The sequence below is a fragment of the Muscardinus avellanarius genome (assembly GCF_963383645.1).
Source record: "Muscardinus avellanarius genome assembly, chromosome: 21".
NCBI classification, from domain to species: Eukaryota; Metazoa; Chordata; class Mammalia; order Rodentia; family Gliridae; genus Muscardinus; species Muscardinus avellanarius.
Genome location: NC_137807.1, coordinates 14,941,313 through 14,966,494, shown reverse-complemented (window position 1 = coordinate 14,966,494; position 25,182 = coordinate 14,941,313). Strand labels below are relative to the sequence as shown.

At 45.6% G+C, this 25,182-nt stretch overlaps 1 protein-coding gene across 2 annotated transcripts in view; it reads left to right on the top strand.

The window, feature by feature from the left end:
• Positions 1–197: 197 nt before the first annotated feature.
• The window catches only part of ANKRD13A (ankyrin repeat domain 13A), a gene marked incomplete at both ends in the record, with an annotated part of 39,345 nt that continues 14,360 nt past the window's right edge, over positions 198–25,182 (top strand). For both annotated transcript variants that reach the window (XM_080717500.1, XM_080717499.1), the window contains 6 exons: positions 198–293; positions 13,034–13,178; positions 13,564–13,688; positions 16,504–16,549; positions 20,248–20,391; positions 21,011–21,200. In XM_080717500.1, the coding sequence (XP_080573626.1) occupies positions 198–293; positions 13,034–13,178; positions 13,564–13,688; positions 16,504–16,549; positions 20,248–20,391; positions 21,011–21,200 (746 nt within the window). The remainder of the gene's footprint in view (positions 294–13,033; positions 13,179–13,563; positions 13,689–16,503; positions 16,550–20,247; positions 20,392–21,010; positions 21,201–25,182) is intronic.

Sequence of the window (25,182 nt, the reverse complement as noted above, 5' to 3'; positions counted from 1 at the left end):
GGAAGAGTCCGGCGGTGGACGGAACCACCGAGCGCGGGGGCGCGTTTCCGGGCGGGCCGGGCTCCGTCTCCAGGGCGGCGCCGACGTCGGTTCCGGGGCTGTCAGCGGTGGGCGCGCCGAGCCCGCCCGAGCCCGCCTGCCACCCGCCTCGCCGGCCGCCGGGAGCGCGGGGGACCGCGCGGGCCGGGCTCCTCGCCATGTCCTCGGCCAGCGACGCCGGCGGCCACTTCCCCCTGCACCTCCTGGTCTGGAACAACGACTACCGGCAGCTGGAGAAGGAGCTGCGGGGCCAGGTGAGCGCGGCGGGGAGCCGGGTCCGCCCCCCGGCCCATCCCGGCCCTCGGCCTCGGGTCCCCCAAGGCCCGTCAGCTTGCAGTCGTGGGGCAGTGGTGATGATGATGATGATGATGATAATAATAATAATAACATCTAGTACGATGATGAGGCGTGTGTCCAGCGCTTACTCTAATGCCAGGCCCCGGGCTCTTTGAATATCGCCCGGCCTATCCTTTCCAGGAGCTCAAGGACTGTTATTTCATTTGACAGAGCAGGGAACTGAGGCTCCCGGAGGTTACTAGCCTTGCGTGAGGCCTCTCAGCTCATTAAAATCAAGTCGGGATTTTAGCTCAGGTCAGCTAGCTCCAGAATGCCATATTAGGCTTTATGGGTTCAAAGGTTTAAAGAACCAACCACATGGCGCACTCCAACCCACCCTGTGAGGAAGGGTCTGGTTGGTTTTGAAGTCTAGTTTTGACTGGCCCGTGACCTTGGGCAAGGCATTTTGGTTCAGACAATGAAGCTGTGATGTGGGCAAACCCACCCTCGACTAGATTGCCGGCCTAGGAATCAGCATTTAACAGACTCCCCGAGATGCTGATAATAAAGTTTGAGGATCGCTGGCGCTCAACTCATTACAACCCCTTCCTCTAAAGTGCTTTGATTTTTTAAAAAATCTTTATTTATTGCCATCTGTTTAAAGCTTTGTTCTCAATCGGAGATGGTTTTGCCCCAAGGGGACACTTGAGAACGGTTGGAGACATATTTGATTTTTTAAGGTGGAGAGTGGGCTACTTGCATTCAAGTGGGTGGAGGCCACCAGGGAGGCGGTGACAGCCTACAATGCGGAAGGCAGCCCCCACACAATGATCTGGCTCCCAATGTCAATAGTCTCGGTTGAGAAACTGCTTTCAAGGCACCCTAGCAATTCTAGGAGGCCCTTGTTCCCTCAAGTTACAAACTAACAAGTTTAGCAAAGAAGATAAGGGTTTGTAATTACCCTTGAAACCTGGTGTAATTGTTCTTTTCTACTTCATTCATTTTATTCAGTGTGTCTTAGTTTGTGAATGGCTCAAAATTGACCCTGTAATTATCAAGAAGTTGTAGAGGAAAAGGAGTGCTGGTTCTCCTTTGGTTAGCAAAAATTGAGAAAGGTTGGCCTTACCATGTGTGAACGGTTACTGCTAAGTGTGCGCCTGCAACCTGCTGTATTTAAGTTGGTAAAGCATCCACTCGGAAGTCAAAAGTTGATCTTTTTTCATTTTTAAAGGAACTCCAGACAAAGTAAAGCTTTGTAAGAGTCATTGTTCTTAATTAGATGACACAGCACCTATTTCAGAGTTAAGGAGATCTGACGCATGCCCCCCAAGTGATTCACCATTAGGTATCCCAGTACACCCGATGATCTAATTACCCTTCTATATCTAGATGTGGTTCAGAGGTAGTTTCTACCATTTTGCTCTTAGCTCTAGCTCCAAGTTCACAAAGAACATTTTTTTTATTTTTATTTTTTTTATTTTTGATTTTTTTGATGGTCCTGAGGTTCTTGGAAGCCCTTCTACCTCCGGGCTACACTCCCAGACCTATTTTTACATTTTTATTTGGAAACAGGGTCTCCTAAGCCAGCGCACACGGCTGGCTTCGAACCTGTGCGATCCTCCTGTCTCTGCCTCCCAAGCGCGGGGATTACAAGTGTGCGCCACCACACCCGGCCGGAACATATTTTTTAAATGACCAGTGCTGGTTTTTAGGGTTCTGCTCTTTGTATCTGCACTTCTCAGAGTTGTGGCTCCCCAGCATATGTAATGTTGGAAGTAGAAAGAAAACCAGAATTAAAATCCAATTAGATAGAAAAATTCATTACCTTTAAATCACACACTATCTCAGTTTCTGAAAACATCAGGCTTTCTACTCATTGGAGGAGAACCACAGAGTAAATGTTTGATAAAGGCAGAAACGAAGTCTTGGATTATAATCGAAAGTGTAACATAGCTACCTCTTTTTCATGCAAACTGTGATAAAAGTGTCCATTTGAAGTTCTCTGCCTTTTGTCTTAAAAATCTTTAAAAACAGTAGGGCATGGTGGCACATGTCTGTAATCCTACTACTCAGGAGGCTGAGACAGGAGGATCACAGGTAGGGCTGGGAGTGTCGCTCAAAACCCTTAGGGACATCTGTGATTAAAATTTAGGGAATTCAATTCTTGAAGCAGACTTTCCTGCAGTGCTTTAGATCTATAGTGCCCTTGGCTGCCAAGGTCAGGAAGCCTGTTCACACTTGCTCGTTCCTTGGTTTTGACTCAGTTAGGTTTTGACAGGGGAACCTTGACTGTCAATACCATCCAACTTTAGTCTTGAAACTGGGCTGTCAAAGGGGCCAAGACAGGGCAGTTGCACGGGCCCTGTGCTTGGTTGAATGCCCTGCTGCCACTATCATTAAATCCTTTTTCTTTTTCTTTTTTTTTTTTTTTTTTTTTTTTTTTGGTACTGGAGGTGGAACCCAGGGACATTCTACCTCCAAGCTACATCCCCAGCCCTATATTTTATTATCTTGAAACAGGATCTCACTAAGTTGCGGAGGACTTCACTAAATAGCTGAGGCTGGCCGTGAACCACAGTCCTGTCTCGCCCCCCCCCTCCCAAATGCTGGGATTACAAGTATGTGCCACCACACCTGGCTTAATTATTTTTGAATAAGGAGTGTCTTGCACTTTGATTTTTTCCTGGCCGATGAAAATTATATAGCTTTTTTAAGATCAAGATGGTAATCATTGGTATCATTAAGCTACCTTAAAATACATTGCAGGAAATGTTTTGTGGCTTTCATGTTTATCTAAAGCCTGTGTTGATTATATAAAGTAGCCACCTCCCTCTGTGACCCGGCGGCAGTGGGGTGTAATGGGCAGCACTGATGCTGAGTAGGTTGTGAGCATGTTGCTTGCCATGGCTGAGTTGTTTGGTCCCCGAGAAGGTGGGTTACTGTTTTGCCAGGTGTTGGCCAGAAATGTTTTGTGCACACTCTTAGATTTAATTATCACACCAGCCTTCTACAGTGGGGATTGCTGTACTCCCCGTCTTACAGATGAGGAGATTGAAGCTGTCTCTGGCTAACCTAGTGCCCGGAGTCAGGATTTAGGCCCAGAAAATCTGGGCAGAAAACTTTGTCCAAATCATATATATATTTGCAGAACTGGGGGTTGAACCCAGGGGTACAGCCCTAATTTTTTTTTCTTTTTTGAAACAGGGTTTCACTAAGTTGCGGAGGGCTTCACTAAGTAGCTGAGGTTGGCCTCAAACCTGTGATCCTCCTGTCTCAGCCTCCCAAGTACTGGGATTACAAGCATGCACCACCATACATGGCCCAAATCCTATATTCTTAACCCCTTTTCTTTCAGTGAAAATGCCTCTATTTCAGAATACAGAAAATAGAGGCTCTGAAAGTACGGTCACATAGTAATGGAAACAATACCATTTGCCGGTAGCTGCTGCTATTTTTATTATAATCATGACTTGTAAACCTGGGAATTTAGCTTCTTTTATGTATGCTCCATTTTTTTTTTTTTTTCCCTACAAGGAACATGTATTGGTTGCGTAAGCAGAAAGAACATTCCTGTCACCTCAGCAATGAAGCCAGCTGTTTCCCTCAGTGCTGCTTGCGGGCAGGGCGGGGGGTGTGTTCTCTCTATTCCCTCTGTCTCCTAAGTCAGTCAAAGCAGGCACACTGGCGCTGTAAGAATTGTGCTCTGTTTCAAGAACTTCTGCAGTGCAACAAGAATGGAGTTTGTCCAGAGGACGAGGCTGCGCATGGTCTCAGCCTCAGCCCCACTGTGCCGCTTCTAGCAGGCACTGGGTGACCTTGCCTGTGCTGCCAGGCCTCCGATGCCTGCCCGGCACAAGCACTTGGTGAAGTGCCTCTTGACCCGCTGGCTCTTTAATGTTCAGCGGGGCCTTGAAGTGGTTGCTGAAGTTCAAACTGTTTGTGTACTGGTTGTCAGTGAGAGAAGTGTGCTGAGCTCCTTTGGCCTTCATACTGATGCAGGGGACATGAACGAGCATGGATGGGGAGCAAGTGCAGAGATGCGTGCATCTTAGACAGTGAAGGGAAACTCCTGCGACCAAGTGGGGTGGAGGGTGGCAGGTGAGGTTGACTCTAGACCGCACACCCCTTGTTGGAAGCCTGGAGGGGAAAGCACAGCAGGCCTTCCAGGCGAGGAAGAGGATGTTCCCAGCAGCAGCCATACCTGGAGCACAATAGCGGGCCACCTTGCGGTTCTTCCTGCAGCCTGCCGCAGGCCAGCCCAGGCTACCGGGCTCACATTCAAGCTGGTGCTCATTGGCTGGAGGCCAGTGGTGAGCCATCCAAGAAGGGCCAAAGCCTGGAAGCCCAGTGTCTGGGAGGCTGAGACAAAGGATTGCAGGTTTAGGCCAGTGCATGGTAACTTAGGGAGACTCTGTTTCAAAATAAAAGGGGCTATAGATATAGCTCCAGTGGTAGAACACCCTCGATTCAATCCCCAGTACCACACACACACACACACACACAAAAAAAAAAAAAAAAAAAAAAGGAAGAAAAGAAGAAGAGGAGGAGAAGGAGGAGGGCTACTCTCAGGGTGTCCCCTTGGCCAGAGTCAGGCTTCCCTGAGAGGACCAGCCTACGGCTACCTTTAGCCTGGCTTCAAGTGGGGCCACAGAGGTTAGGGCTATCTGAGTGTCTCCTCTTTTGATGAGAGAAAGGAAGGGCCCCTTAGTGGCCTCTTGCCGGAGGCCCCTAGAGCTAACAGTTCTAGTTTAGGAAGCGCCTGTGGAGTGCTAGGTAGAGGCACAGAGGTCAAGAACTCACCTGAGAGGCGAAGAAGCTGCAGGTGCCTGGTCTCCCTCTTGCAGCCTGCCCCCAAGCGTGGCCATTCACTGCCTCTGAAGGATGGCAAGTGGGTGGTAAGAGGGCTTGTTCAAGAAGGTAGATGGGTGGGGCTAAGTACCAAGCAGGAAGGAGAGGAGTAGAAATCTCATTCCTTTACTTCTTTTGAGATAATCATAGTTAAAAGGAGGAGGATACTTAAAAAAAAGGTTTCCTTTTTTAGTGCTGGGGGTTGAAACCAGGTGCATTCTGCCTTCCAAGCTGTACCCTCAACCTTTTTTTTGTGTGTGTGTGGTACTGGCGTTGGAACCCAGGGACATTCTACCTCTGAGCTATACCCCCAGTCCTATATTTTATTCTTTATTTTGAAACAGGGTCTCACTGAGTTGCAAAGGGCTTCATTAAGTAGTAGCTGAGGCTGTCCGCAAACTGGGATCCTCCTGTCTCAGCCTCCCAAGTACTGGAATTACAGGCATGGGCACCATGCCTGGCTAGATCTTTAAAAAAATTTTTTTTTTTTTTTTTTTTTGGTGGTACTGGGTAATGGGGTTCCTGGAAACCCTTCTACCTCCGGGCTACACTCCCAGACCTACTTTTTATATTTTTTTTATTTGGAAACAGGGTCTCCTAAGCCAGCAAGGCTGGCTTCAAACCTGTGCGATCATCCCGTCTTCGCCTCCCAAGCGCAGGGATTATATGTGTGCGCCACCACGCAAAGCTAGATCTTTTTAATTTGATATAGCTCGTGACTGAAGAAACTTGAATAAAAACCTAAATGTTCGGTTTCAAAAGTGAATTCCATTTAAAGTCAGGTGTGGTGGCACACGCTTGTAATCCCAGCATTTGGGAGGCTGAGACAGGAGGATCGCGTTCAAGGACAGCCTCAGCTACTTAGTGAGGTCCCTTGCAACTCAGTGAGACTCTGTTTCAAAATAAAGAATAAAAAATAAAAATAGGGCTGAGGGTATAACTCAAAGGTAGAATGCCCCTGGGTTCCATCCCCAATACCACACACACACACACACAAAAAAAGTGAATTCCATTTAAATTCTGAAAGCCTGAACTCTCTGAATTCATATCATTAACTGATGCTGCTAAGTCCCACTGGTAACTGTAATGAAATTTGAGCCAGGCGTGGTGGCGCACGCTTGTAATCCCAGCATTCGGGAGGCTGAGACCGAGGATCGTGGTTCGCGGACAACCTCAGCTACTTAGTGAGGCCCTTTGCCACTTAGACCCTGTTTCAAAATAAATAATAAAAAATAGGGCAGGTGTGTAGGTTGGAGGCCAAATGCCCCAGGGTTCCATCTTCAGACCCGCAAAAAAAAAAAAAAAAAAAGTAAAACAGCATATTGATAATAGGTTAGTTTTATGTACTAGATATAAACATTTTTTCCAAAAATTTCATTGAGACATAGTTCACTTATCACACAATTTACCGATTGAAAAAAGAAAGAAACCTTATTATCACTAGCAGTCACTCCCCACCTCCTCTCAACCCTTCAGTCCTGGGTGATTTGCTTATTCTGGACATTCATATAGCCAGAGTCCTGTAACATGTGGCCCTTTGTGTCTGTGTCTGGCTTCTTTCTCTTAGAATGCTCTGGAGGTTCATCCATATTATGGCATGCACCAGGTCTCCATTCCTTTTATGGCTGAATATTTCATTGTATGGATAGGCTACATTTTGTTTACCCATTTGTCACCTGATGGACATTTGAGTTGTTTCCAGTTTGGGGTTATTAGTAATACTTCTGTGCACATTTGTTTATATGTGGTGGGTTTTTTTTTGTTTGTTTGTTTGTTTGGTTTTTTTGGTGGTACTGGGGATGGAACCCAGGGGCATTCTACCTCTGAGCTACAGCTCTAGTCCTTTTTTTGTGTGTGTGGTACTGGGCATGGAACCTAGGGGCTTTCTACTTCCGGGCTATACTCCCAGACCTATTTTATATTTTATTTGGAAACAGGGTCTCACTAAGTTGCTGAGAGCCTCACTAAGTAGCTGAGGGTGGCTTCGAACCTGTGAGATCTTCCTGTCTCAGCCTCCCAAGTGCAGGGATTACAAGCATGCGCCACCACGCCCAGCTCTAGTCCTATTTTTATTCTTTAATTTTGAAACAAGGTCTCACTGAGTTGCAAAGGGCCTCACTAAGTAGTAGCTGAGGCTGTCCCCAAACTGGGATGCTCTTGTCTCAGCCTCCCAAATACTGGGATTACAAGTGTGGGTCACCATGCCCAGGCCCAGCCCTATTTTTTTATTCTTTTTTTTTTTTAATTTATTTGTATTGGTGCATTGTAATCATACATAACATTGGAATATAAGACTTGAGAGGATATACAAGCACACATCATCCAATTAGCCCTCATCCAGTCCCCATCCCATTCCCTCCCCCTCCTCGATTCCATGCTTGTTTGGTGATTAACTTTGATACATATGTTTATGTACCTCCTGCTTTTTAAAGAGGCTCCATCTTCCCCTATTCCATACCCTCTGATTAGTCACCTTAGTTGCTTCACTATAGGGCCCTTTCTATAGCTCGACCACTTCCTGTTGCCCGTTTCCTCTTAGTTATTGCTGATTAGGGGAAGCATCTGGTTTTAATTTTCTGCGATATTTCTCTGTGCATGCCGCGTTGCAAATACCGATCCCACTCTTGACGGTCCCAGTTGTGGCCTGGCTACCCGGTGGACTGATCCAGACCTCGCTGGCTCAAGCAGTGGCCTTGCCTCATGGGAGGCCCCGGTTCTGGCCTCACTGGCCCCAACACCGGCCTAACCCCTTAGCTGGCTCCGATCCCGGCCTCAGAGGCCCCAGCTCCGGCCTTCCTCACAGCAGGCTCCAATGTTAGCCGATGGCCCCGGCATCAGCCTAACCCCTCGGCAGGCTTCGATCCAGGCCTCAGAGGCCTCAGTAGCAGCCTTGCCTCACGGAAGGCTCCAATGCCGGCCAGTGGCACCGGCACCGGCCTAACCTCTCAGCAGGCTCTGATCCGGGCCTCGGAGGCCCCAGCACCGGCCTTGCCTCATGGCAGGCTCCAATCACGGCCTCGCTGGCCCCAGCACTATTTTTTTATTCTTTATTTTGAAACTGGGTCTCACTGAGTTGCAACAGGCCTCACTAAGTAGCTGAAGCTGTCTGCAAAGCCTCAGCCTCCCAAATGCTGGGATCACAAGCGTGCACCACCACGCCCGGCTTGTTTATGTTTCTGGATGGCATGTTTTCACTTCTCTGGTGTATATTATCTTGGAGATGAATTGCTGGATCACATGGTCACTAAAGGGCTGCACTATTTTATATTCCTACTAGCTGTGTATAAGTGTTCTACTTTCTCCAGGCCCTCACCAATACTTGTTATTGTCTGTCTTGTACATTATAACCATCCTAGCCGGTGTGAAATTATATCTTATTGTGGTTTTGATTTGTAGTTTTGTGATGTTGAGCATCTTTTTTTTTTTTTTTTTTTTTTGCAGTACTGGGGATGGAACCCAAGGACATTCTACCTCCAAGATATACCCCCAGTCTTTTTTTTTTAATTCTTTATTTTGAAACAGGGTCTCACTGAGTTGCAGAGGGCCTCACTAAGAAGCTGAGGCTGTCCATGAACCACAATCCTCTGGTCTCAGCCTCCCAAATGCTGGGATTACAAGTGAGCCTACCACACATGGCATCTTTTCATGTGCTTATTGTCTACTTATATGTCTTCAGAGAAATCTTTTAAAATTCTTTGCCAGTCTTAAATTTGAGTTATTTAACTCTGTGTGTGTGTGTGTGTGTGTGTGTGTGTGTGTGTGTGTAGTCTTGGAGATTGGATCTGGGGACATTCTACCTCTGAAATATACCCCTAGTCCTATTTTATTTTTTATTTTGAAATAGGGTCTTGTTAAATTGCTGAGGCTGGCCTTGAACCTATGATCCTCCTTTGTTAACTTCCCAAATACTGGGATCACAGGCCTGTGCCACCATGCCTGGCTTGAATTTTTATTGTTGAATAAAAAGTTCTTCACATATTCTCTGGATGCTAGACCCTGATCAGCATATAAAACACAAATATTTGCTCTTATTCTATGAGTTGCCTTTTGCTTTCTTCATGATCTCATTTGAAACATGAACGTTTTTAATTTGATACACTCCATTTGTCTGTCTGTCTTTCTGTCTGTCTATCTATCTATCTATCTATCTATCTATCTATCTATTTTTCTTGCAGTACTGGGAATGGGACCCAGGAGCATTCTACCTCCGAGCTATACCCCCAGCCCTATTTTTTATTGTTTGTTTGTTTATTTATTTATTTTGTGGTACTGGGGTTCCTGGAAGCCCTTCTACCTCCGGGCTACACTCCCAGACCTATTTTAGGTCTTTTATTTGGAAACAGGGTCTCTTAAGCCAGCATGGCTGACTTCGAACTTGCACGATCCTCCTGTCTCTGCCTCCCAAGCGTGGGGATTACAAATGTGCACCACCACGCCCAGCTTGTATTTGGCTTTTATTTTACATCTTATATTTGAGAGTTTAATGGGAGTTTGAGTATGAAGCCTAAATGGAAGCTGTTACTGTTACACTGGGGTGTAAATTGTAGTAAGTAGCGTTTCTTCTTTCATGTGATATATATTGTTAGGCACCTTCTGCGTATCTGGCATTGTGCTAAACCCAGCGCCTATCATTTGGTTTGATTTTGAATATTTGGTTTATATAACAGAAGTGTAGGAAGATAATGAGTTTGCTAGTTATTTCTTCCCTGCTAACCTTCAGCCATGTGCATAGTTCTTAAGTTCATACCCATGTTACTTTTAAGAACAATCATTTCATGGAAGTTAGAGAGTAAGGAAGCAGAAGCTAAGAAACATAACTTTTGGACCCTCCTTTTAAGTATTCTCAGTCTTTCTGATGTGATGGACAAAGTCATACCCTTGGGTAAAGTCAAGGACTTGTGTAAGGTGGTGTGGACCATGTTCCAGGAGATGTGATGGTACAAGTAGTCTCTTTTTATCTGAGATTTCACATTCCTAGGTTTCAGTTACCCATGGGCACTTAATATGAAGATATTAAATGGTAGCCAGGCATGGGGGTGTATGCTTATAATCCCAGTACTTGGGAGGCTGAGACAGGAGGATCGCAGTTCGCAGCCAGCCTCAGCTACTTGTGAGGCCTTCTGCAACTTAGTGAGATCCTGTTTCAAATAAAAGAATAAAAAATGGGGCTGGGGGTGTAGCTCAGAGGTAGAATGCCCTGGGGGTTCAATCCCCAGTACCAAAAAAAAAAAAAAGAAAGAAAAGAAAAGAAATATAAAGTGGAAAATTCCAGAAATAAACAGTATGAACTGTGTGCCATTTCATTCTGGTTGGTTCCATCTGAGACTTGAATCATCCTTTGGACCAGTGTATCCACTCTGTATATGCTACCTACCCGTTAGTCACTTAATAGCTACTTTGGGTTATCAGAGCCTCTGCCTGAGTATTGGCAGGGCACATATTCATGGAACTTTTGTTTTACTTAAAAATGACTGCATAGCACAACAAAGTAGTGATGCTGGCAACTTGATTAGATATGCCAAGGAGAAGCTGTAAAGTGCTTCCTTTACATGCAAAGGAGAAAATTCTTTTTTTGTTGTTTTTGTTTTTTTCCTCTGCTGGAGGTCAAACCCAAAGCTTTGCATATACTAGGCAGGTAAACCATTGAGCTATACCCCACCCTGCAAAGGTGAAAATTTATGACTTTATTTTATGTATGTATGTGGGGGAAAAAAACATTGTGCATATACATGGCCATTTTACCCATCCACTGCGAGTCTTAGCCTGTATCCCGGATGGACAATGGGAGTTACTGAATTTTAGCGCCTGGGAGAATGCATGCACCTGGGATTCATCCTGCAGGTCTGGTGTTCAGCTAGCAGAATGTTTCCAACCACTTACATTATTCCTTGATGAGAGTGTTTATCTTCATCGCATCATAGCCACGACATAATTTTTGCAGAACAGGGAGGCTCAGTAGCTGTCGGGTTGTGGTTGCTTGCCCCATCCCGTGTTACCCCTCTTCCTAAGTGGCGTGTTGTGTATGACTTTGGAGACTGCAGCTAGTGCCTGTATAACAGCTCGCATCTCCAATCAGAATAGAGCCCATCTCCTGAGAAGTATTATGCTGTATAAAAAAGGTCTTACAGAGCCGAACATGGTGGCGCACGCTTGTAATCCAGCATTCGGGAGGCTGAGACAGGAGGATCACCGTTCGCGGTTCAGCCTCAACTTCTTAGCGAGGTCCTTTGCAACTCAGTGAGACCCTGTTTCAAAATAAAGAATAAAAAATAGGGCTGGGGGTATAGCTCAGAGGTAGAATGACCTTGGGTTCCATCCCTAGTACTGCAAAAAAAAAAAAAAAAAAAAAAAAGCTTTATATCCCATAGTTCCACAGCAGTTCATTGTGTCCTTGGAAGAGCTTCTTGTTTTGCAAACAATGTCCTGCCGTTGAGCCTCACAGCGGAGAAGCTGCTGCTTGGCTCTGGAGGCCAGGTGCAGCGTCAGGAGGGCCTGAATCACAGAATAGGAGCAGAGGCCAAGCGTGGACGTCAGCGCAGGGAAACACTCTCCAGGGGGCAGGCCTAAATGGCCTGTGTGTCCCTGCCGGTCACGCTCCCTGTTGGTAGGACCCCCCCCCGGGGGGGGGGGCTGCTAGATGTAGGCTACTTCAGGGAACTTGAACTCAATGCACAACCACAAGAGAACTGTTTCGGCGCAAATCCAGAATGTAATTTTATTCTGACCCAAATTATCTTCTGTGCTTTCAGTTTTGATTAAAGTTCTGCACTTCCTGTTCTAGACGTGAATGCTTATATGTGCCTGAGAAATCTCCCATGTTCCCTGTTACAGGGTGATTGCATTTGATGAAATCCCCTAGCATTTTTTTGGTGTGGTAATACATCCCCAGCTCTGTTTTTTATTCTATTTATTTATATATTTATTTATGTATTTATTTCGCAGGTCTGGGGATGGAACCCAGGGGCATTCGACTTCTAAGCTACACCCCCTGCCCTGTTATTTATTCTTCATTTTGAAATAGGGTCTAAGTTGTGGAGGACCTCACTAAGTAGCTGAGGCTGTCTGAGAGCCACAGTCCTCCAGTCTCAGCCTCCCGAATGCTGGGATTGTAAGTGTGCGCCACCACGCCCGGCTTTTATTCTTTCTTTATTATTTATTTATTTATTTATTTATTTATTTTTTGCGGGTCTGGGGATGGAACCCAGGGGCATTAGACCTCTGAGCTACAGCCCCTGCCCTATTTTTTATTATTTATTTTGAAACCGGGTCTCACTGAGTTACAGAGGGCCTCATTAAGTAGCTGAGGCTGTCCACGAACCGCGATCCTCTGGTCTCAACCTCCCCAATGCTGGGATTACAAGCGTGCGCCACCACACCTGGCTTTATTCTTTATTTTTGAAACAGGGTCTCACTAAGTTGTGGAGGGCCTCACTAAGTAGCTGAGGCTAGCTGCAAACCTGTGATCCTCCTGTCTCAGCCTCTCAAGTCCTGGGATTACAAGTGTGCACCACCACGCCTGGCTAGCCCTTAGCCTTTTTCATACTTTTTGAGTGCTTTTGAGAGCTTGGGTTAGTATTGGATGATGTAAGATCTACAGTAATGTTTATTTGTTAGGCACCTAACTTTATAGAAAAAGGAACTCACTGCTTAAATTTTTTTTCATTTTAAAAAAAGGGATTCTGGCTAGAGTTGCCAGATACAGTCAGATTTGTACTCATCTGTGTCCACATGCACACATACCTTTTTATATATTTCTATAATTAATGGCTAACTACTATTTTCTACTTCTTATGCTTAATATCTCTCAAGTGCATTATCATGTTCTTATATAATACACCCAGTTACGTGAATGTCAGCGTTTCCTTCACAGAATGTGGAGGCTCTGGATCCAAGAGGTCGGACATTGTTGCACCTTGCGGTTTCTTTGGGACATTTGGAATCTGCCCGCGTCTTGCTCCGACATAAAGCAGATGTGACCAAAGAAAACGGCCAGGGATGGACAGGCAAGTACACTTGTGGCCTCTTCTGGTGGAATCCTGGCGTTTCACGGTTTTGCAAGCTTTCTTACTAGCAGAGTCATTTTGTATGGATGGAGCATAGATACTTGTAAGCACGAGTCCTACCTCCCTGATCTCCAAGTATCCCCAGTCAAAGCAGCTCAGAGACTTGGGGGCCAGTTGGAGAGTAGGGTTGGGGGCGAGGAGAGGTCTAAGCAGAGGGCGAGTTTCCTTTTCTTTTATTCAGGGATGAGCTAGCCTCATCACTCAGGTCACACCTGAGAAGGCTGGACCGCCTCTCTCTGTTGGTCTTTGATCTACATAGGCACTTTTCAGACTGGCTTTGGAATCTGCCAGCAAGTTTGGCAGTACTCAGTGACTACGGTTTCCTCTTGTTTTCCAGTTTTACACGAGGCTGTGAGTACTGGAGACCCCGAGATGGTGTATACGGTTCTTCAGCACCGAGACTACCACAACACGTCCATGGCCCTCGAGGGAGTTCCTGAGCTGCTGCATAAGATCCTCGAGGTATCCATGAAACTGGCCGGGCCACGCTGTGAGCCAAGTGCTGACATTTGGCTGAAGGCGGTGTGTGGCGTCTTTATGCGCCTTCCTCCAGAGTTTCATGGATAGTGAACATGACTTTCCATGAATGTGTGATGCCGGGGATTGAACTCAGGGATGTTCTACCTCTGAGCTACACACACAGCCTTTTTTTTTTTTTTTTTTTTTTTTGTGGTACTGGGGATTGAATTCAGAGGCATTCTACTTCCAAGGCATATCCCCAGCCATATTTTATTCCTTTTTTTGTTGTTGTTGTCTCGGGATGGAACCCAGAGGCATTCTACCTCCATGCTACACTCCCAGCCCTATTTTTTATTCTTTATTTTGAAACCGGGTCTCACTGAGTGGCAGAGGACCTCACTAAGTAGCTGAGGCTGTTTGTGAACCACAATCCTCGGTCTCAGCCTCCCGAATGCTGGGATTACAAGCGTGCTCCACCGCGCCCGGGCCCGTTTTAGGCACTTTCGGGACCAGTCAAAGCCCAGAGGCCTGCGTGCCAGTCCTCCCCACACCTTTGTCACTTCTAGCCGTTGGTGTGTGCCGCTTCTAATTCATTGCCTTAACTTAGGTATAGCAACTGGTTTTGGGGAACTTTATCTTTTTTATGAATTAAAATCTAAGTGCTCTATGACTCTTACAAGGCTACAGGCCTGCCTGCCTGCCTGCCTTCTCTCCTTTCTTCCTTTACTGGGAATTGAACCCAGAGGCATTCTACCTCTGAGATATATCCTGAGCTCTATTTTTATTTTTTAATTTTGAAACAGGGTCTCTCTAAATTGCTGAGGCTGACTGCGAACCTGCAATTCTCCTGACCTAACTTCTCAAGTACTAGAATTACAAGCATGTGCCACCATGCTGGGCCACAGGCCTTTCTTTAAAATTTTGACTTTGTGCCAGTCCTGCTGGCACATACCTATAATCCCAGTGCTTGGGAGCTGAGACAAGGAGGATCACAGGTTTGAGGCCAACCTCAGCAATTTAGGGAGACCCTGTTTCTAAATCAATAATAAAACAGCGCTGGGGGAATAGCTTATCGGTAGAACGCCCGCGTTCAATCCCCAGCACCACCAAAAAAAAAAATTTGTTTTACTCTTAGGTTCCTAAGTGTTTTGGATGACGGCTGTCATTCTTCAGGTGGTCTTTGCTATTTGAACAGCCATCTTACCTGTCCGCCATGTACAGTACCCCGTGCAGCAGAAGGCATGAGAGTAGCAGGGTTTGGGTTTCAGTGTTGTTTATTCTCAACTTAAGCACAAAAGTGAGTTCCTCCAAATACATCCTGCAATATCTGCTGGTTAAACCAGCTTTCCAGCTTTGGCTAAAGCACAGCGTTGGGGAGAAATTGATAGCTCCGTCAAGAAAAGGAACAAACTTGTCTGAAGACAGTTTTCTTCATTCTTTGAGCACTCCTGATTTTCTTTCTGGGATACTTGAGCTGAGTTATGCCCAAGATATCGTTTTTCCCGTGTACCACAACAAAACCTCCCATAAAGTAAAAATAGTTGTGTGCATTGTTTTAAAAATAGATAACTAGTCAGGAGTGTGCCAAGGTCGCATGGATTTATTATTTTCTTATCTAACTTATAGCAGGAGGAACTAAAAAAAGGTTTGAAATGGCAGGAAGTGACTTAATTAGCCTGGGGTGACTCTCCACTTAAAATATTCATTGTAAAGAGCTCTTTTTTCTTTTTTCGTATTTTTTTTAAACCTGTATTGATTCAGAATAGGGGGCTGTATTTATTTGACTTCTCTGCTTGAAGTGTGGACAGCCCATAAATGACTTGTATACTTAGTGACACCACGGGCTGTTTGACATTGTGTTTTCAACAGTGTCCTCTAGGGTAGACTCCTGGCCTTTCCACCCCTTGCAATTATAGACCACACAGCAAATCTTTGGCGGTACGAGGAAACAAATACCTGGAATCTCTAGCAGTTCTCTTTTTGGATAATAACTGTTGAATTTCTTAAGTAGCTCTTCAAACACCTTTCATAAGACTTGATGATAGGTAAGAAAATAATCCTAAACTGGGCATGGTGGTGCATGCCTGTAATCCCAGTACTTGGGAGGCTTAGACAGGGGGATCTCAGATTCAAGGCCAGCCTCAGCAACATAGTGAGACTGTGTTTCAAAATAAAAATTTAAAAGTTTAGGGGTGTCGTTCAGTAGTACATTCACCCCTGAGTTCAACCAAAAAAAAAAGGAAAAAGAAAAAATAATCCTAAACAGGGGTCCTCTGCCGGTTTACAGCTTCAGAAAGCCAGGTTTTAGAGGTTTAAGAGGAAATTAGGGCAAAGTCTTCTGTTAACTGGAGGGAAAAACCACATCCTGAGGAAGAGATGTCTGGGAGCCTTTTTTTAGTTCCACAGACTGGCCCAGTAGGTGTGAAACACAACTAGCTCACAAGCCTTTCACATCAAACTCCCCGTAGAACACAGCACGCAGACATCTCCTTTGCCGAGGGCAGGCGGGGCCACGCCAGGTGGCGCTTGAGCCTGTCTTTCTAGGACCGTTAGGACGCTGACCGAGTCCCCACGGCGGGTTTGACTTTTACTCCCTTCCAACCTGGTCACTGTCTGTACTTTAATGGTCTAGATATGTTGTATATCAAGATAAAATGACAGCTGGAATATCAGCTTGGATTTCAGTGGATCTGCACTTTGTTCTTTATTTTCTCTGTTCTCCCTTAGGATTTTAAGAAGCTGTGTTAACCCTTATTCTGCTTGGGTTTAGTTAATAGAATCCAGGGTGATCTGTTTTAACCCTTTGTTTGTCTTTCAGGCTCCAGATTTCTATGTGCAGATGAAATGGGAATTCACCAGCTGGGGTGAGTGACTGTGGGTTTGTGATTTATTCCCTTTTCCCAATTTACTTAGCCTATATATAGGTTTTTTCTTCTTTGTAAATGTTACATATGTTTTCTTTTTCTTTCTTTTCTCTCTCTCTCTTTTTTTTTTTTTTTGTATTGGGAATGGAACCCAGAGACATTCTACCTCCGAGCTATACCCCCAGCCCTATTTTTTACTCTTTTTTTTTTTTTTTTGGTGGTACTGGGGGTGGAACCCAGGGGCTTTCTACCTCTGGGCCAGCCTTATTTTATATTTTATTTGGAAACAGGGTCTCACTAAGTTGCTGAGAGCCTCACTAAGTAGCTGAGGCTGGCTTCGAACCTGTGTGATCCTCCTGTCTCAGCCTCCCAAGTGCGGGGATTACAAGCGTGCGCCACCACGCCCAGCGAGCAGCCCTATTTTTTTTATTATTTTGAAACGGTCTCATTGAGTTGCAAAGGACCTTACTAAGTAGCTGAGGCTGGCCATGAACCACGATCCTTTTGTCTTAGCCTCCCAAATGCTGGAATTACAAGTGTGTACCACCGTGCCTGGCTTCCTATTTAATTTTCTGTTGGGGAATAGGGTCTTGCTAAGTTGCTGAGGCTGGCTTCAAACCTATGATCCTCCTGTCTCAGCCTCCCAAATATGGGATTACAGGTATGTGCCACCATGCCTGGTTCATTTTTTTTAAGCATCACTTTATTTATTTATTTATTTGTTTGTTTGTTTGTTTGTTATTTTTATTTATTCTTTTTTGTGGAATTGGGGATGGAACCCAGGGATATCCCACCTCTGAGCTACACCCTGGTCCTAATATTTAGCCCTTACACTCTCCCCCCCCCCCGGTATTGTGAATGGACCCCAGGGGCTTTCTACCTCTGAGCTACACCCCTAGCCCCATTTTTTAAATTCTTTATTTTGAAACAGGGTCTCACTGAGTTGCAAAGGGCCTCACTAAGTAGAAACTGAGGCGGACTTGAACCTCGATCCTCCTGTCTCAGCCTCCCAAATGCCGGGATTACAAACTGCGCCACCACACCTGGCTAAAGTGTCCCTTTAAATTGCTAAATTTTGACAGGCATGGTGGCACACCCCTGTAATTCCAGTACTTGGGAGGCTGAAACAGGAGGATCACAGGTTCCAGGATAGTCTCCACAAATAGTGAGATTCTCATCAACCTAGCAGGACTTTGTTTTCAAGTAAAAATAGAAAATAGGGCTGGGGATGTAGTTTGGAGGAAGAATGCCCCTGGATTCAATTCCCCCATGCCACCAAAATTAATCATTCAGTCAGGTTAGGGTGTAGCTTGGAGGTAGAATGCCCCTGAGCTTAATCCCCAGTACCACCCCCAAAAAACAAAGGCTGGACTTTTGCCTGAAGACCTAGACTTGCCAGAGTCTACTCATTTCTATCTGAGGTTCAGCTTGAGTCTTGAAAGTCATTTTTCTGGGGAAGAAGATGAGGCAGTGTTGGTATGGTGTATTTTTACAAGGCGGGTAGGATTCTCCAGTCGTCTGCAAGGCAGTTGACCAAGAGTATATTTTTATAGATGTTCCACTCGCACTTCCTGTCTATTACTTGACGGCCATTTTCATTTCCAGACTTCTCTTTCAAGCAAGAATCACATTTGTGAGGAAGTGTGTGAGTAAAGCAAAAAAACAGATAAAAGAAGAAGACCTCAGATTGTCCTAAGAAACTAAGGGGCTCTTTTCCAGTGCAAAATCCACTCTGCTTTCAGGTTTCACTGGAAAGGGACATGTTTTAGACGTTCGCTGTTTGAGTGTGGCTGTGACAGTGTGAGGCTGTGGCCGTGAAGCAGAGCCACACAGTGAGAGGGAAGAGCCAGTGGGCGCGCTCGGTCGCTCTGCTGTGGGTCAGTGTGCGGGCTCCTCTGGGGACCGAGAACACATCCAGAAATTCATTTAGAGTCTCTCTGAGAAACGGAACAGAAGGTCCACTTTTACTTATTTTTAACCTAGTTTTGGGGAGAGTACTGAGGATTGAATACAGGGACATTCTATTTGCACTGAGATATACTCCCTTGCCCCCTTCTTAAAAATTTTTTCTGCTGGGCATGGTGGGGCACGCTTGTAATCCCAGCATTCCGGAGGCTGAGACGGGAGGATTGTAGTTCCTGGACAGCCTCAGCTACTTAGTGAGGCCCTTTGCAACTCAGTGAGACCCAGTTTCAAAATAAAGAATAAAAAATAGGGCAGGGGGTGTAGCTTGGAGGCCAAATGCCCCTGGGTTCCATCCCTAGACCCTCCCCCCAAAATAAAGTTTTTCTAGCTGGGCGTGGTGGCGCACACTTGTAATTCCAGCACTTGGGAGGCTGAGACAGGAGGATCACACAGGTTCAAAGCCAGCCTCAGCTACTTAGTGAGGCTCTCAGCAACTTAGTGAGACCCTGTTTCCAAATAAAGTATAAAAAAGGTCTGGGAGTATAGCCCAGAGGTAGAAAAGCCCCTGGGTTCCACCCCCAGTACCACCAAAAAAAAAAAATGTATATTTTTTTTCTGCTTTCAAACAGGATCTCACTTAGTTGCTAAGGTTAGCCTTGAACCTGTGATCTTGTCTCAGTTTCCCAAGTACTATGATTATAGGCATGTGCTGCCATGCCTGGCTCATTTTATTTTGTTTTGTTTTGTTTAATTTTAGTTTTGCGTACTGGGGATTAAACTCAGGGGCGTGAACTCCGAGCTACACCCCTAGCCCTATTTTATTTTTTGTTTTGAAACAAGTCTTACTAGATTGGTGAGAGTCTCCCTACTTGCTGAGGCTGTCCTCAAGCCTGTGACCTCCTGTCTCAGCCTCCTAAATGCTGGGATTACAGGCATGCACCACCACATCTGGCTTATTTTTTATTTTGAAACAGGATCTCTTTAAGTTGTTGAGGGTCTTGCTAACTACAATCCTCCTGTCTTAATTTCCCAGGTACTGGGATTACAGGTGTGCACTCCCACACCCAGATAATTTATTTTTAATGAATTACTTTTTCACTTTTGGCGCTGGGATTGAACCTAGGGCCTTGTGCATGCTAAGCACACAGTCTACCATTAATCAGCACTCCAGCCCTTCCATTTTTATTATTTTATTTTATTTTTGGAGGAACAAGGGATAGAACCCAAAGGCATCCTATCTCTGAGCTATCCCTATTGCCCCTTAAAAAAAAAATTTTTTTTTTTTCATTTTGAAGCAGGGTCTTGCTAAGTTCCTGAGGTTGATCTCAAACCTCTCATCCTCTTGTCTGGCCTCTTAAGTACTGGGATTATAGGTGTGTACCACCATGCCCGGCATCCATTCTTATTTAAGATGACTTTCTGTATGATAAGTGTGGGAGCCAAGAAATCTGGTTCTGTTTGACAGTCAGATGTTGCCACTCCTTTCCTCTGTTTTTGCATTACTAGGGGTGGAACCCAGGGCCATTCTACCTCCGAGTTACACCCTAAGCCCTATTTTTTATTCTTTATTTTGAATTAGGGTCTCACTGAGTTGCAAAGGGCCTCACTGAGTAGCTGAGGCTGTCCTCAAACCATGATCCTCCTATTTCAGCCTCCAAAATGCTGAATTACAAGCGTGCACCACCACGCCTGGCTCAATCCCCCCCTTGTGTTAAAGTCAGAACCCTGAGTTCCTGGCCTGGTGTCCTGCTTGGCCCTTGGGCTTTTCTCAGTAGTACACTTCTCTCCTCCAGTGCCCTTGGTTTCCAGAATATGCCCAAACGATGTCTGTCGCATTTGGAAAAGTGGCGCCAAACTGCGTGTCGATATCACGTTGCTGGGATTTGAGAACATGAGCTGGATTAGAGGGCGGCGTAGTTTTATATTTAAGGGAGAAGGTGAGTGATTCCGTTCTAGTAATCACTGCTCAAGCAAATTACAGAGTGATTTTTAACCATCAAAATATGTTCATATCCACGTGCTTTATATTTTTGCTTATCCCTGTTAATTATTCAGGTCTCCATCTCTATCTTGGTTCTTGTCGGCTAGATCTCTTGCACACCTGAGTTACCCTTACACAACACTCGCCCACCCCTGTGACATGCGAGATGGCTTACTGTCCTCAGCCTTTGCTGTAAACCTTCCGTCATGTATCTCTTTGTATTCCCTCCTTAACTAGCCATGATCTTCCGAATGGAGGATAAGAAAGGAAATTACTCACTTGATGTGCTACACAAATAATTTATGTTAATTCTGTAGTAATATATTTTATAAAGTTCATAGACAAAATGTGCTACTATTAAAGACTGCAAATTATTTTTAAAAATCTGTATCTTTGGAGACAGTGGCCTGGAGCCTCCTATGTATTGTGAAAAACTGCCCAAGAGAAATAATCAGTAGGCTCTATCAGGTAGCATGTAGGAGGAAAAATGGGAATGATGCTGCACTTTAAACTGTGGGCCTCATTTGTTCATCTTCTTTGCATTGATTTGGTTACTTTCCTGTTTTCATTAACAGACAATTGGGCGGAGTTGATGGAAGTCAACCATGATGACAAGGTGGTCACCACTGAACACTTTGATCTTTCCCAGGAGATGGAGCGCCTCTCTCTGGACTTGATGAAGCCAAAAAGTAGGGAGGTCGAGAGGCGGCTCACTAGCCCAGTCATTAACACCAACCTCGACACTAAAAATATCGCTTTTGAGAGGTATGAATGAGACTCCAAATTTTAGTGTCTAATTGATGCATTGCCATATTAATTGGAAATTATGGATTGGGTTTTTTTCCTAATGTGACATAATGAACGTTGGAGGATTTAAGTTTAATTACTAATGAGATAGAAACTATTGTGGATGTCCTATGTTGACTATCATTTTTATAGTACACTGGTTAAGTCTTGGGAGAGATATCATTGCATTCTTTTCTGGGTCCTTTCTATTAGATTTTACTTGAATCTTATTTTTGTTTTGGTAGTTTGGGATCCACAACACTCCCTAGTCCCAGGGGCTCTGAGTTTTTGAAAGCTAGAATTGGCTCATCATTGAATTTAGTTGTTCTGCTATTAATCAGATTTACTACATGTACTGTAGAGTTAAATATGCTTCTTTTTCTGCGCTTGAGGCCTGGTAATTTAGAAGGAGCTGTCGGAGGTCAGTTCTATTCCAGACTCTACGAAGGGAGTTCTCGGAGAGGCCTGTGTCTTGTTGACCTAGAGGAGAACACCATTCTGGTCATCTACCTCTGGGTCACACAGTGGGTGGGATCCTGGGAGATAGAGGCCCTCACAGGACCTGCTGTGGAGCACAGGGGCTGATGCGTCCACCAGAGCCCTTAGTGTCTGCCAAGGACGCCACGCCCAGCTCTTTGGAAACCACGCAGCATGGTCTGAGCTGGAGTGGACACTGCTGGCCCGGTGTCAGTGCTCTTCCTCTCTATGAATGTGCTAACTATCCTCTCGTACAGTTTTTCTTTTCTTCACTTCCAGTATAAAATTGGTTAATAAAACAGACTTCGGTTTAGTCAAACATAGAACTTAAGTGCCTTTTTCTTCTCATTGAGAGCAGGCTGTAGAATTAGGGTGTCAGTTTGTAGTGGGAGGAAGAACCAGGATCGCAGCCGTGCGGTGTCCAGGCCTGTCTGTGCTTTGGTAGGAGCAGTCACCTCCCTTCAGGCAGGGCAGGGCCCTTGCCAGCCTCCTCCCACCGCTGCACCCAATTGGTATCTGTTGTCCTTCAGGGATCCAGAACTAGGGACTGATTGGAGGTATCTCCAGGCTTGATCACGTGCCTCTGTAGACAGAGGGCTTCTTCATCTTAAGGCTCTGTGTATTACCTCAGAAGGTAGAGGAGGCTGCTGCATTGTCGCAGCCCTGGAGTGGAGATGAGAGCGGGAAAGACTGACCTGCCGTCACCAGGGTTACTGTCTTTGGGCAAGTAGCCTGATCTCTGGTTTTGTGTTTCCTTAGCAAAAAGAAGAAAACAAGTCCATCTGGAGATGAAGATTCTGAAGTCTGAGACATTGCTCCCGATGTAGCTCATCAGTGCAGTTGCTAGAGTCATTGTTTATTATTAAGTGCAGTTTATAAAGGGCATGTGGCAATTACTGGCTTTACCCCACTGAGTGCAGATGGGGAAATAGCACGTCCATTGGTATTGAGCACGAAGGCATGTGTGTTTGTCTGGGCGTAGGGTTTTCAAAGTGTTTGAACCAACTCTCCTTTTGCAGCTGACAGTGGGCTGCTGAAGCCAAGTTTCTGGAAGATGGCCACTTTTTTATGGTGATCAGTGAACTTATCATGCATCAAGAAAGGATCTGAGCTACTCTTGAGCATGAGGTTTGCCAATACAAAAAGCATGCACAGCTACTCTGAAGTAGAAATGTGAGGGCACATTTGTCTGAATGTGGAGGGTGTGGCTCTCCCCCATTTTATGAGGGTCATTTCTGTCCATTTCCTTCTTCTAGTCTGATTTTTAGAGCTTGATGCCTGCAGATTCCTTCCTTCCCTGATGCATTTTTGGCCTGCAGTGTACTCTCTGGTTGGACTTTGGATTTTTCTCTTCTTACTTCAAATAAAACCTTCATTCCCTGTCATCTTCAGAGATTTTTTTTCCAAATTGTGTAGCAGTTCCCATGACCCAGTGCTCATTAAGTAGCCTTTGGTGTGGTGGTCTCAGGGGAGACAAGAAGAGGCAAAAATGGTGCCCAGAGAAGGCCGGGTATCCTGTTGTCTTCAAATGCCTGGGCAGACAGTCATCTGAGGGCTGAGGAATTATTTGAAACCTGGTTTTAAGACAGACGCTGAGTCCTAACTCTGCTGCCACAGTGGGAGCACCAAGAGCAGTAGTAGCCAGGCTCACAAAAGAGCAGATGCAGAAGACCGAAGAGCTGTGGGCGGGAGCAACACAGCTCCTCTTCCTCCTCCTCCTCCTCCTCCTCCTCCTCCTCCTCCTCCTCCTCCTCCTCCTCTTCCTCCTCCTCCTTTATGAAGGGTAAAGTGGGGCAGATGTCACCATCTGTTGGTCCCTCAGAGGACGGTGTGTAGAAAACAGTATCTTCCCACCTTAAACACCGAGTAACTTGGCACAAAGATGTGGAACTGAGGATTGACTTAGGTGAAAGGAATTTCTTGGCTTTAAATTGTTGCTGGTTAGATGGGTGCTGTGGCTTTTTTTTTTTTTTTCTTTTCAGTATTAGGGATTGAACCCAGGGGCATTCTACCTCTGAGCTACACCCCCAGCCCAATTTTCTGTTTTTTATTTTGAAACATGGTCTCACTAAGTTGCAGAGGTTCTCATTAAGTATCTGAGGCTGGCCACAAACCCAGACCCTCTGTCTCAGCCTCCTAAGTATCTGGGATTACAAGTGTGTGCCACCACGCCCAGCTCGGGACTGTGGTTTATTAATGGGTCAGATATAGCTCTGCCCCTTCCCCTGTGGCCACCATTTTGTTTCTAAAGTATAAGTTAGAAATAGCTAACATATGGGATAATCCCTTTAAGTTCCTGTCTTTCCCTGCATGGGTCATGTTGCACTAATTGTATACAACTAAGGAAAATTAAAGCCCTGGTCCCTCCTTTCTGTGATGAGCTAAATATACCTATTAAACTTACCACATCCCTTCTACACTAACTGTATTTACGAAACCCAATTAGAGCTGGGTGCAGTGGTACATCCCTGTAATCCCAGTACTCAGAGGCTGAGACAGGAGGATCGCAGGTTTGAGGACAGCTTCAGCAAGTAGTGAGACTCTCATCAACCTTGGAAGGCCCTGTTTCAAAATAAAAATAAAGGCCGGGCGTGGTGGCGCACGCTTGTCATCCCCGCGCTTGGGAGGCGGAGACAGGAGGATCGCGCAGGTTCGAAGCCAGCCGTGCTGGCGTAAGAGACCCTGTTTCAAAAATATAAAATAGGTCTGGGAGTGTAGCCCGGAGGAAGAAGGGCTTCCAGGAACCCCAGTACCACCAAAAAATAAAAAATAAAAAAATAAAAATAAAAATAAAGTAGGGCTGGGGCTGTAGCTCAGAGATAGAATCCCTCTGGGTTCAATCTCTAGCACCACAAAAACAAAACAAACAAACCCAACTAGAAGGCAAGCAAACTGAAGCACACTGTAACAGCTGTGCATCTTCTCTGTGACTTGGCACCTGCCACTGTTCGCTGAGTTTCCTGCGTGATGTCCTGCTGATGTCAGGGCAGGGGCAAGCTCTCACCCCACCCAGCCCACTGAGAGCTAGGACGTGACGTCCTAGACAAAAGGGACAAGGGACGGGGCTGGGCAGGGCTCCCCTCTGAGGGGCAGCATGTCCCAGGGTAAAGGTGCTTTGCAAAAGAATGAGAACCTCTTGGCTGTTCTTGGTTCCTGAATACCTTTTTTCCAGGAGGGTGTAGAGTTGAATAACTGGGTCTCTGGGCACAGAACCACAGCTGCTACTGGAATGCTGGGCAACTTTAAAGCAGTTCCTCAGCCTGAAATTAACAGCCGGGCTGGCAAACTGTTCTTAACATCCTTTCCCCATCCCATGACGAAATGTGTGGTACACAAGCCATTTTGCAGACTTCTGTTTGGCTTTTCCAGACAGCTCCACATTGTGCTGCGTTTCTGCCCCCGCCTCTCTTCCAAGGAGCAGGATGCTCTGTGTTTCACTGTTTTAAGAATTCCTTAATGGAGATGCAGCCACTTACGGAGACAG